Source organism: Thunnus albacares, chromosome 3, assembly GCF_914725855.1.
Source record: "Thunnus albacares chromosome 3, fThuAlb1.1, whole genome shotgun sequence".
NCBI classification, from domain to species: Eukaryota; Metazoa; Chordata; class Actinopteri; order Scombriformes; family Scombridae; genus Thunnus; species Thunnus albacares.
This window is the reverse complement of record NC_058108.1, coordinates 24,055,368-24,066,516: the sequence shown is the minus strand read 5'-3', so window position 1 is coordinate 24,066,516 and position 11,149 is coordinate 24,055,368. Positions and strand designations below refer to the sequence as shown.

Below are 11,149 nucleotides of genomic sequence, written 5' to 3'. Positions count from 1 at the left end.
ACAGTGTGGCCACTACACATGGTCTCAGGTTTTTTTAGGTTTTTGCTCTCTTTTGGGCTCCCTCCCCGACCCTGGACATGGACAACCGTGGTTATAGGGCTGGTCCTTGTCCGGTCCAGCCCAAAAAAAGCCCCTTCTTTATTTTAACTTCCTTTTTCCATAACATGAATGCTGTGTTCCTACCTGTTTACCTGACTACTGTTGTGATGGAGAAAATGATTGTCGCTGTGGTAACTTCACAGAGTCGTAACATCCCGTCTGAGAGTTTTATGAACAACTGAGCGACTGACATCTGATAAACCCTTCAACTTGATGTATCTGTTACTCAAACTGGATGTACTGGATTGTTTTTCCATCTTCTCACATGTCCCTAAAGCTCAAGATTGTTTTTTTTTCGATGCAGTGCCGTTTCAGCTTGACTGCTCACTTAAGCATGACATCAACTCAGATGATTAGGGCCTCAAGGATCATTATTATTATGCATTATTACCTGTCTTATGGAGGGGCTCTTTATTATATTTTACAGGATATATGCATACTACCAAATACATTTGTGTTTAGCCAAATCACTACAAACAGGAGGTCAAGAAGACACAAAAATGGGAAAACAAGTCATCTCTAGTGCTGGGTATCGAACCTCAATATATTTTTTTTGGTACAGAAAAAAATATGTCTGGTATTAAAAACTACCTACTGAAAGATGATGTTGGAAGTTTGATCAATGATGTCTTGTTTCCTTGATCTCCAATCAGATAGTTTTTGATGTAAAATCAAAGTTTTGCTAGTTTTAGAGTATTTTATTTAGGCAATGATGTGTTTAGATCAAAGTTAACATTTGAATATTTAACACTGAAATGAATAAACAGGATTTGAAAGAACTATGGGAATTCTCAGTTTACATTCAAGTCCTTATTCATTCCTGACTTGTGAACATCCACTGAGGATCCCCAGTCTTTGTCCCATTTCAGGCAGCAGTCCCATCCAATTTGAGACCAGCCAGGGAATCAGCAGCCGTTTCCTCTTCGCCCTCTTCCTCCTCTTCCTCTTCCTCCTCGTCATCATCATCCTCGTCATCCTCATCTTCCTCATAGTCGTCATCCTCGCCGTAGTCGTCTTCTTGGTCCCTGCTTCCGGACGCTAGATTCTTCCAGTAGGAATCATACCCTGACGCTCCATCATCGTAATAATCGTCGTCGTCGGCACCAGCCTGGCGGCCAAACTTCAACGTGCGAGCTGCAGAAAACACACAGATGTGCACAGATGTGACACGAGCTCTGGATTAATTTACTGGGATGGTGATCTCATACAGCACAGTGAACATTAACCAGTCGCAGCATATAAAAGTCTTATGAATCATGGAAATCATATTAGTGTGAACACCAACTGTAGTTTTAATTTTATTTCAATATTAGTTAAAAGGTTTATTGTAATAGCCAATTCACACAGGAAGCATTGCTTGAGGTGTTTTTGACGTCGCTCTTCTGGCTCATGGAAAAAATACACTTCAGTGTTATTGCTCATCACCACAGGAATCCCCACGGTTTTTTTGTTGTTTTTTTTTTCACACATTACTCCAAGGACAACCATTTGTTACTTGCTGCCAGATATCATAGTCACACACCTCTCCTACTGTTTATATGTTTATCTATGTTACTTATTGACAGTATCTGTAATGACTGACGAAGTCCCAAGTTTCGCAATGATCTTTTCGGTTTTACTTTAGATAGATTTCACCTGCCTGCTATGATAACAGGTGAAATAAAATAAAAAAAGTCAATAAATAATAACAACACTACTTTCTTTCTGTATATGCCTCATAGAGCCTACTGTAAAGTAGGGCTGCAACTGATGATTATTATCAATTAATCTGTTCATTATTTTCTCGAGTAATCGATTGGTCTTTTGGTCCATAAAAATGTCGATCACCGTTTCCCAAAGCCCAAGACACAACCTAAAAAGTCTTGTTTTGTCCTGACCAGAAGTCCACAATCCAAAGATATTTAGTTTATTATCATAGAAGACTAAAGAAACCAGAAAATGTTCACATTTCAGAAGCCGGAATCTGAGAATTTTAGCATTTTTTCTTAAAAAATGACTCAAAATGCTTAACCGATTATCAAAACAGTTGCGACTCATCGATTAATTGCTGCAGCTCTACTGTAAAGCTATTTCTATCAAGTAAACTGCTCATGTCAGTGAGCTGCTGCTGTCCTCAGGGGCTGACAGGACAGCTGGTTCTGAAGAGACCAACAGCTGAGTGAACGATGGAGTTGGTGTGGATTGAATGGACTGCAGGCAGACGTGTGTACGTGCTTCTCAGGTGTCGCTTTCGATGTGGATTTCCAGTAAGTGTCCACGGGTGTCAGTTACTGATGGTTGTTATGATGGTTGTTATAATGACTGTTTAAGCACTCTTAATTAGTTATTCAGTTAAATTAAAAGGAGATATTTCAACATATTATTGATTGGGATGATGGGACGTTTGGTACATTGAACAAGTGAGAGTCAGTCAGTCTGCTGAGGCTGAATGCAGCAGCTCAATCCAGGAAGAATAAAAACAATCTCTTCGAACTTTCATACTTATATATTCAAATTGTAATTTTGCTTTTTTTGTCTAGCATTATTGTAAAGCTCTATGAGTAACCTGAGATATCAGATTCATCAGTAGATTTTCAGCAAAGCTCTTCGAGACAGAGCAGAGCTTCTGTTTGACTAATGTTATCTCAAGAGAATGTCAGTGTTATCACATGACCAAGAGTTCTGTGATAACCCCACGGAGGACTTCATGAGTGAATGTTCTCCTAAAATAAATCAAGACAGTAAACTTTGGTTATTCAAAGTAGCCATGCAGTTAAAGTTCCGACAGTAGATGAACAACTTTCTGAGGAAATCATTCAGACTCTCTTTCTTGGAAACAGGTTAATTTCTTGTTTTCACACTGTTTCACTTTCGTTGTAAAATGTCGTCAGTGATTCAGGAGAGAGGTCGAGTCTTATGTAACTTCCTCCAAACAATCATTCAATGGTTAGTGCAAGGATTCAATGGTTAGTGCAAGACTCACTGGACATGCTGAGGTCTTTGGTCTCCTGGGTCTCGTGGCCACACTTGGGGCACGGTGGCGCTTTGCCTTTCTCCTGTTTGAAGACCTTACTCTTGGCGTGGTCATCACAGTAACAGGCCTGAAAGGACATAATCAGATATGGTTGAAATGATCAAATGTTAATGTTAACTGCACACGCATAATATTGATATCTTGTTTTAATTTTGGTTTGAAATACGAGAATGAAATCCAGTAACACATCTCTAACATGAGTCAACTTTAGAAGATGTTGGGTTAAGTCCACAGTCCTTGTTCCAAGCAAAAATGTACACTAAATTTCAGCTGAAGTAGGTATCTTCTAAAGTAGTCTGTTTTTAATTAAAAATTCCCTCTTTGTGTTTTCCCAAACAGTTTCTTTGCTGAGCTGTGGCGATACGTCCTCGTAATCACATGCAGGGTTTTTTCTTCTTCTTTTTTTGTCTGGACAAAACAGCAGCAGCATCGGACGAAGACCTTTGAAACCTCATTTTAGTATTTAAAATATTTGCAAAGCATTTTTACACAGAAGGATGAATAATTATAGACACCAGTTACTCTACATGTGGGCACATTTAATTGAATCAGCCGTGGAGGTTTCGCTTTTGCTGAGGTGGATTCTTTCTATGTGTATTGTTTCTTTTATTGTGCAATTCCTTTTTCTATGGTGTGAAAAGTGCTATGTAAATGTTTTCTATTATTACTAATGTTTATGATTAGTCACTGTGTGTGTGTGTGTTTATATCTGCATTTGTGTCTTTGGGGTTTTTACATTTCCTGCATAGTGGGATAATTTCCTGTTATAAGCAAACTAAAAGCAAAAGCAAACCAAAGGCAGGATGCGGTTGGATGCATCTGAATATTTGCAATACAAACAATTTGTGATTTGAGCTGATAAGATGGGTGTGGTTCACAGAGAAACATGCTTAGTACAGCATGAAGTGCAGATATGCATCTTAGTTTGACACAATCACTGCGTTTTCTAAGGTAAATACAGATGTTTCCTCACCTTACAGCGCAGGCAAGAGTGTTGCCCCAATCTGTTACAGGAAACACCTGAAATGGAATGTGAGCAAAGGCTAAACAAAGTGTGAACAATCATATCCTCTCTCCTGCACACATACCCTAGATATTACTGTCTAGAACATACAAGATACACTTATTCTATTAACCACAAAAAGCTTAGGAATGACAGGGTGAAAGGAAAACTAAATGACTCACATTTGAATGTTTCTGCCTGAAGGACTTGGCAGCTTGCCTGGTGTTCAAACTGATCATCCTCACACAAGAAGTTCTGACAGAAGGAACAACGGAAAATACGCCCTCCTATTCAAGAAGTTAAAAAAAAGAAGCCAGCATTGATGTCTTATGTGAAACTGATGTGACCTAATGGATTTCATTTGGGGGGGGGGGGGGGGGGGGGGGTTCTTACCATGATCCCAGACACCACGTTCACACTCAATGCAGTCTGCATCAGTCAGAGGACACACACAGGCATGAGTGCTCAAACATTTCCTGCCGTGGCACACCCAAGCTTCACAGAAGTCACACACTGCTCCCTTGTGGTAAAGAAGATAATTATACTGACAAAAATCAAAGTTTGCTTCTTTCTGAAACCAGTTTTCCACGTCTTAAAAAGATAGTTAGGCGCCTATATGTACAATGAAAGAGGTTTTGCTTGCTGTGATCATTTCTCCTGTTCACACTGACCATTAGAAGATCCCCTTTCAAATGCACTTACAATATAAATGATGGGTGACAAAATCCACAATCCTAGTTTTGTGGAATATATTTTACAAGTTTATCTGAAGATGATAATAATGAGGCTTTGTCAAATAGCCAGGCGGCTGTGGCTCAGGAGGTAGAGCGGGTCGTCCACTAATTGGAAGATTGGCGGTTCAATGCCCAGCTCCTCCAGTCCGCATGTCGAAGTATCCATGGACAAGATACTGAACCTCAAACACGTTAGGTTCCCCTCCTGATGAGCAGGTTGGCACCTTGCATGGCAGCCTCTGCCATCAGTGTATGAATGTGTGTGTGAATGGGTGAATGATGGCATGTAGTGTAAAGTGCTTTGAGTGTTCAGAAGATTAGAAAGGCTCCATTAAAGTACACCTTCCACAGTTTCAGTCTTTTTAGTTTAAAATTCCCTCTTTAAACTTGTTTCAACGTACATACGGGCACCTGAACATTGTTTTGAGACAGACTTAAAAATTGTGAACTTATCCTTTAAACAAAAAATAACTTAATGGTCATTTTAAACCCTGCAACATCCTTTGTAATTTATGCTGAATTATGAAGGCAGCATATGGCAGTACATAGTTACACACTGAACACTGGACTATTATTAGCCACAGGCACTTCAGGAAGTTTAACAGTATTATTCTGCCACACTATTATTAGCATGATTACATACTACATGGACAGTGTGCTGCTTCCACATTACTGATAGTCATTATTGTGGCCTTAATTATTAGACCCAGATTGCACTTGTACAGTATTGCAACACAGAGTGACAATAGGTTGCAATACTGAACAATAGTATCCATGTTACTATGAATATTTGTGTCCAGTGCTGTTTTTGCATATTTTACCATTTCCACAGTATTTGTGTTTGCACATATTAGTTTAAAAATATCACTCTTTTGATGTCTTCTCATTGTATCTTATGCCACTGCACACTTAATCAACCAAATATGTACGATAGGACCTGTAGTTCACAGACTAAACTAAACACACTAAAAAATATATTGTTTTTTCCCAATACTCCCAATATTTATTTATTTATATTAAACTGTATCTTCTCTGGCGTTGCTGCCACAACCAGATTTCTCCATTTAGGTTTGACAGAAGAGGCATTCTTGCAATGACATTATATCAGTTAAAAATGTTGCTAACTTACCACCATGGCCATCCCAGTGCTGTGGATCCCAGGATGTTTGATGACACAATCTGATGACTTCATGCACTTGGTTTTGCCTTACAAAACAAACAAATTTAAAATGTCATAGTTTAATACGGTGTCAACCTATTTTAAGGATACTATGTGTAAATTCTGATGTGATTATAGTATATTTCAAATTGTGCTGATAGTAAACATTTTTCCAGTACATACATGGCACACACTGCTGTCTGCCAAGTGTCAAAGTGCAATATTTTCTTTGTATTCTGCACATTAAAGGTGCAAACTTACACAAAAGATTAACTTACTTATTATTGGCTTGTACTTGACATTTTTTATAGAAAGACTGCTTTGCAAACTAGAGGTGTGGAGTTTGAGAGACACAGGTCTTTACCTGATGGGGAGGGTCTAACAAAAGATACTGGTGCATTATGGGAAGTGTAGGAGCATGTGCTAGGAACTAAATGTCAGGATATCTTGACCATTCTTTTTAAAATCTGTCTCTCACAACTTTATGGAAGTACAGTACTAAATTGCGGAGTGCCCCTATTGATAAACCCACTGTGTAGTTTGTGACTGACAGATAGCAACCCACCATGTTTCACTACAGTTTACTCACCACACTGAGCGCAGACAGGCAGCTTCTGCACTGAGTTGCAGAAGTAGCAGAAAGCTCTGTTCTTCTGTTTTCTACCAGGGGGGCATTACAAAGAGAAATATTTATGTGTTAAAGGGAAAGTGATTAATGAGGACAACAATTTTAGACATTGGTCCAGTATTGAGCTGCGAAATGGGCTGCAATGTAATCTGACGGGGCACTTGCAATTAAAGCCATGACAGAGTTGGAAAGAAGAGGACCAGGAGGAGTTTGTTGTGTTGGAGTACAGAAAGCATAGCTTAGTGTTGTCTAAAAGATTTTTAAAGTCATGACTGAATATTTAGCTGATTTCAACAGCTCAACTCTCACAAGATTTCAGAATGAGACTTCTCTTTGAGCAAGACAATCTGAGCCTGTCAGTGGCAAAAAAACAAACACTTTTAGTGGACGTACATTGACGGGGTGGGACTAGTTTCAAAAATTGTTGTCCTCATTAGTCACTTAGACACAAAAAGATGGGAAAGTAGGATGCAGGTTGAAAAATAGCAAAGTTTCCCTTTAACTTGTTGACCAGTCCACTTGTTTTTTTTTTTAATACTTAAATGAGACATTATTTGAGTTCACAGCCCCAAAATAATCATGTTTCAATTGGTTTATGTGCAATAGTGATAACTAATCATCATCAAAAATATTATAATTGTGATTCATGAAGGAAAAAATAAAAAAATAAAAATAATAATAGTTCTAGTAATAGAAGGAAGAGAAAAAACTTTTTTTTTTTTTTTTAAATGTTTTGTCGATACAGTAAAGCCAGACAGCATCTATGAATCAGAAAAGACAGGCAAGATATACTATGTGTATTTACATATACATATCTATACAGACACACACGTATCTACATCATATCATCACATTAATACACATCCACCCATCTACTAATAAATGTATTCATAAATCCATTGCCTCCACGTTTTCACTTTATATAGTTTAGCCAAATTATCCCGTCTTGTTTCGAAACATTCAATATTACCGCAGATATTATAAGCAATTTTCTCCATGTTTTTAATCTGCTTGATTAATTCTTTCCATTTATCTGTGCTTGGGTTTCCCTTCAGCCTCCATTTTTTGTTATTACTTTCAGAGAGCTCACTCTGTGCAGTGTAATTATACCTGAATATATGTTGTATGAAGCAATAAATGCACTTACCTCTGACATTTGTCACATTCCTACAAAACAGAACACAACAAAGTAAGAATGTAAGACATAACAGTACTTGTGATACTTAAAACATTTCCATTATGTATTAGCTACAGTAGCTACATACCAGTGGTGGAAAGTAACAAGGTACATTTACACAAGTAATGTACAATTTTGAAGTACTTGTACCTGACTTGAGTATTTCCATTTTATGCTACTTTATACTTCAACTCCACTACATTTCAGAGGGAAATATTGTACTTTCTACTCCACTACATTTATTTGACAGCTTAAGTTACTTTTCAGATGAAGATTTGACACAATGGATAATATAACAAGCTTTTAAAATACAACACATTGTTAAAGATGAAACCAGTGGTTTCCAACCTTTTTGGCTTTTGATGTCTTGCAAAAAGCAGTGTGTAGTCGGGGTCACATTTCAGATGTCTATGAGTTGTTAACAGCTCCACCAAATAGTGATTTTTCCCTCTAAACTTCTCACATGGTTTCATTTCAATAAATGTTCAAATGATCCAATATTTCACTAAAAATCAAAGATTAGGGACAAAGTCCAAAAACTGAAAACAGATTTGTGTATCAGAACTTTGATTTTTCTTCTTTCTTCTCCCATTTATCATCTCACTACCCCAGCAGTAACATGCTGCTTACACACTGATGCTTCAGTAATAATAATATAATGATGTCATATATAATAATATATCAGTCAGAGGGACGAAATGAGTACTTTTACTGCAATACTTTAACTACATTTTGCTGCTAAAACTTATGTACTTTTACTTAAATAGGCTTTTTCATGCAGGACTTGTAATGGAGTACTTTTACACTGCTGTATTGGTACTTTTACTAAAGTGAAGGATCTGAGTACTTATGTTTATACCATGTTGGAGTTGCAGGGGTGTTTGGCCACTTCAACATGTTCCCGGTTGGCTCGACTCTGTTTCTCTCGCTCCTTACGACTCTCGGCCTTTTTCCGGGCTCCTGTTTTCTTTTTGGGCATTTCTGGTTCAACAGGTTGATGTTCACACAGCTGACGGCTGGATTTTCCTCAGGCTACCTGCAGGACAACCGACACAAACTGCTGTGGTGGATACGTGGCTAGTTTATCAATGAACAAGCGAACACTTTTGACATCATTAAATGCACAAATCTAATCAATAAGACGGATCGCTAACACATGTGACGACTTGAGGCCCAACATACAGCACAAATAAATGTTTATAAGGTGTTTTGTTAATGTTGGCTAGCTGCTCAAGCCAGCGGCAGTTATTAGCTGACAGGAACAGTCACGTGGTAAATAAAATCAGTTAACGTTAATTATCGCCGTTTAAAATGTAACATTTAGCTTGTCTAGCAGCTACATTAATGCTCCTTAATGTTACATGCAAGTGTCATTGAAAATTACAAGTCTGATTAACGATTTTTTTTACCGAAATGATCAGCACTGCTATTGCTCCTAGGTCCGTCCTGCAAATCTGTTCGACTTGAAACATACAGCCAAGGCAACGGTTCCTATTTTTGATTTCCGTGTTTCCTAAATACAAAAACTTTGCTATCATCGAGACTTTTTTGCACGCCCGGGTCTCCCCAAAGTCAAAACTATACAAATTTTAGATGTCGGTGTCCAGGATACAACTCTACAATAAGATTTACTCAAATTTTATTGTCAAATAATATTTTGTTAAAGGATGGGTTCACAATGTAGGATTTTAAGTCTGTCTTAAAACAACAGTCAGCTGCCCAAATGAACACTGAAAGAGGTTTTCCTTGCTGTAATCATCCCTCCTGTTCATACTGGCTATCAAAAGATCCCATTTCAATGTAAGTGATGGGGTTCAAAAGCCACAGTGTGTCCACACAGTCATTTTGTGCAAAATGCATTCAAAAGTTCATTTTAAGCATCTTAAGGCCTTATATGAGGCCTCAGCAGTCCGAGTCAGTCATATTAAGTGGATATCTGCCACATTTACAGTCTCCAGTTCCAGTATCCAGTTCCCTCTTTGTGCTTCCATGTTGATCTGCGGTGGAAGAATAGTAACAAAAAGAGGAACTTTGGCACTAAAAAGACTGTAACATGTAACAAAGATATCTACTTGATTTGACTCATTTGGTCAGCTGAAGCTTCATATTAGCTTCAGATAAACTTTTAAATATATTTTTGCACAGAAGGAGGCTTGTTTTATTTTTGGCCCTCATCACTTACATTGTAAGTGCATTACGAAGGGATCTTCTAATGGCCAGTATGAACAGGAGGAATGATTATGGCAAGAAAAACCTATTTCACTGTTCATCTGTTCATTTACCTGACTGTTTTTTTAAGACAGACTTGTCCTTTTATAATTAATTAATTATTTACTTTGTTTTACCTTGTTTATAGATTGGTAATGATACCTAAATAAAATACCTTTTAGGTTTCTATGTTCTCTAGTTACAAGTAAGCTATAAATGTTAATACCTCATTAATAAATTGAGTAGATAAAGAGAAAGAGCCTCTCCTGCAGGCAGACCCACTAATTAAACGTTCTCTCACAACCTAGCAACCCAAACAGTCTTCCTCTTTATATAAATAACAGGATATTACTTTGGAAATGGTTTGATTTGTTCACCCCAGGAAAGGTCATTTAATGGAAATTTAGCAAGGAGGGAAATGCTAATTTTAGTCTATAAATGTTTTCTTAAACGTAACAATTGTGAGTGTATCTATTGTATCTATTAATAACTACACATTTGTCCCCATATCTGAGCACTATTACTGACAGTGGTTTGGACAACTCATTTCACTGTACATACATTTTTTAAAAAAAAAAATGCTGCAAACAAAAAACACAGCACACAATTAGGCAGGCATCCTCCTGGCAGTAAAAAGTTACTAACTACTATTACTGCACATTTCAAAGTATCCTTCTGTAATAGGCTGATCAGGCATTTTGGGAGATATTTCATCAGATTTGTCATGAAGTCAAAATGGAAAAGACAAAATACATGTACACACAAAAAATGTACAATGTACAATATGGTGGAGTACGAAAAAGTCAAAATGAAACCTTTCAAAAAGTGATTTTTTTAAAATGAACGGATTAACTAAAAAATAAGACAGAAGACAGCAGTAGAAGTTTTATCTCACGGATGTAACAATCTTTTTATTATTATTTTAGTTTGAGTTTGTTTATTAACGCATCATTTACATACAGATTTAATCCATGATTCATAATGGCTTTTTGAAATGTAGCAGTTTATTAACAAACTATAATTAAACATTGTCAAAGTCCATAATTATTCCAGTGACACACCCCAGCGTCCATGTCGGCCAATTTACCCAATAAAATCTATTTCTTTCTTGCTTCTGACGCACAAAGA

The 11,149-nt window shown here is 37.3% G+C and overlaps 1 protein-coding gene across 1 annotated transcript; it reads right to left on the bottom strand.

Annotated features, from left to right (window-relative positions):
• Positions 1–619: 619 nt before the first annotated feature.
• On the bottom strand, positions 620–9,325 carry znf330 (zinc finger protein 330). Its single transcript, XM_044347173.1, has 10 exons — positions 9,223–9,325; positions 8,673–8,849; positions 7,784–7,803; positions 6,598–6,668; positions 5,979–6,055; positions 4,509–4,635; positions 4,298–4,402; positions 4,086–4,132; positions 3,062–3,179; positions 620–1,233 (listed from the first exon to the last, which is right to left on the bottom strand). The coding sequence occupies exons 2-10, from the start codon at positions 8,790–8,792 to the stop codon at positions 965–967; spliced, it is 954 nt and encodes a 317-aa protein (XP_044203108.1). The 5' UTR covers positions 8,793–8,849; positions 9,223–9,325; the 3' UTR covers positions 620–964.
• Positions 9,326–11,149: the final 1,824 nt, after the last annotated feature.

Excerpts from the sequence above, each read along its gene's own strand:
- znf330 (XM_044347173.1), bottom strand. The coding sequence starts at position 8,792 with ATGCCCAAAAAGAAAACAGGAGCCCGGAAAAAGGCCGAGAGTCGTAAG. Across the intron at positions 6,056-6,597 it reads GCCTGTCTGCGCTCAGTGTG|GCAAAACCAAGTGCATGAAG; the intron begins GTGAGTAAACTG and ends TTGTTTTGTAAG. Across the intron at positions 1,234-3,061 it reads CAAAGACCTCAGCATGTCCA|CTCGCACGTTGAAGTTTGGC; the intron begins GTGAGTCTTGCA and ends TGTTTTCTGCAG.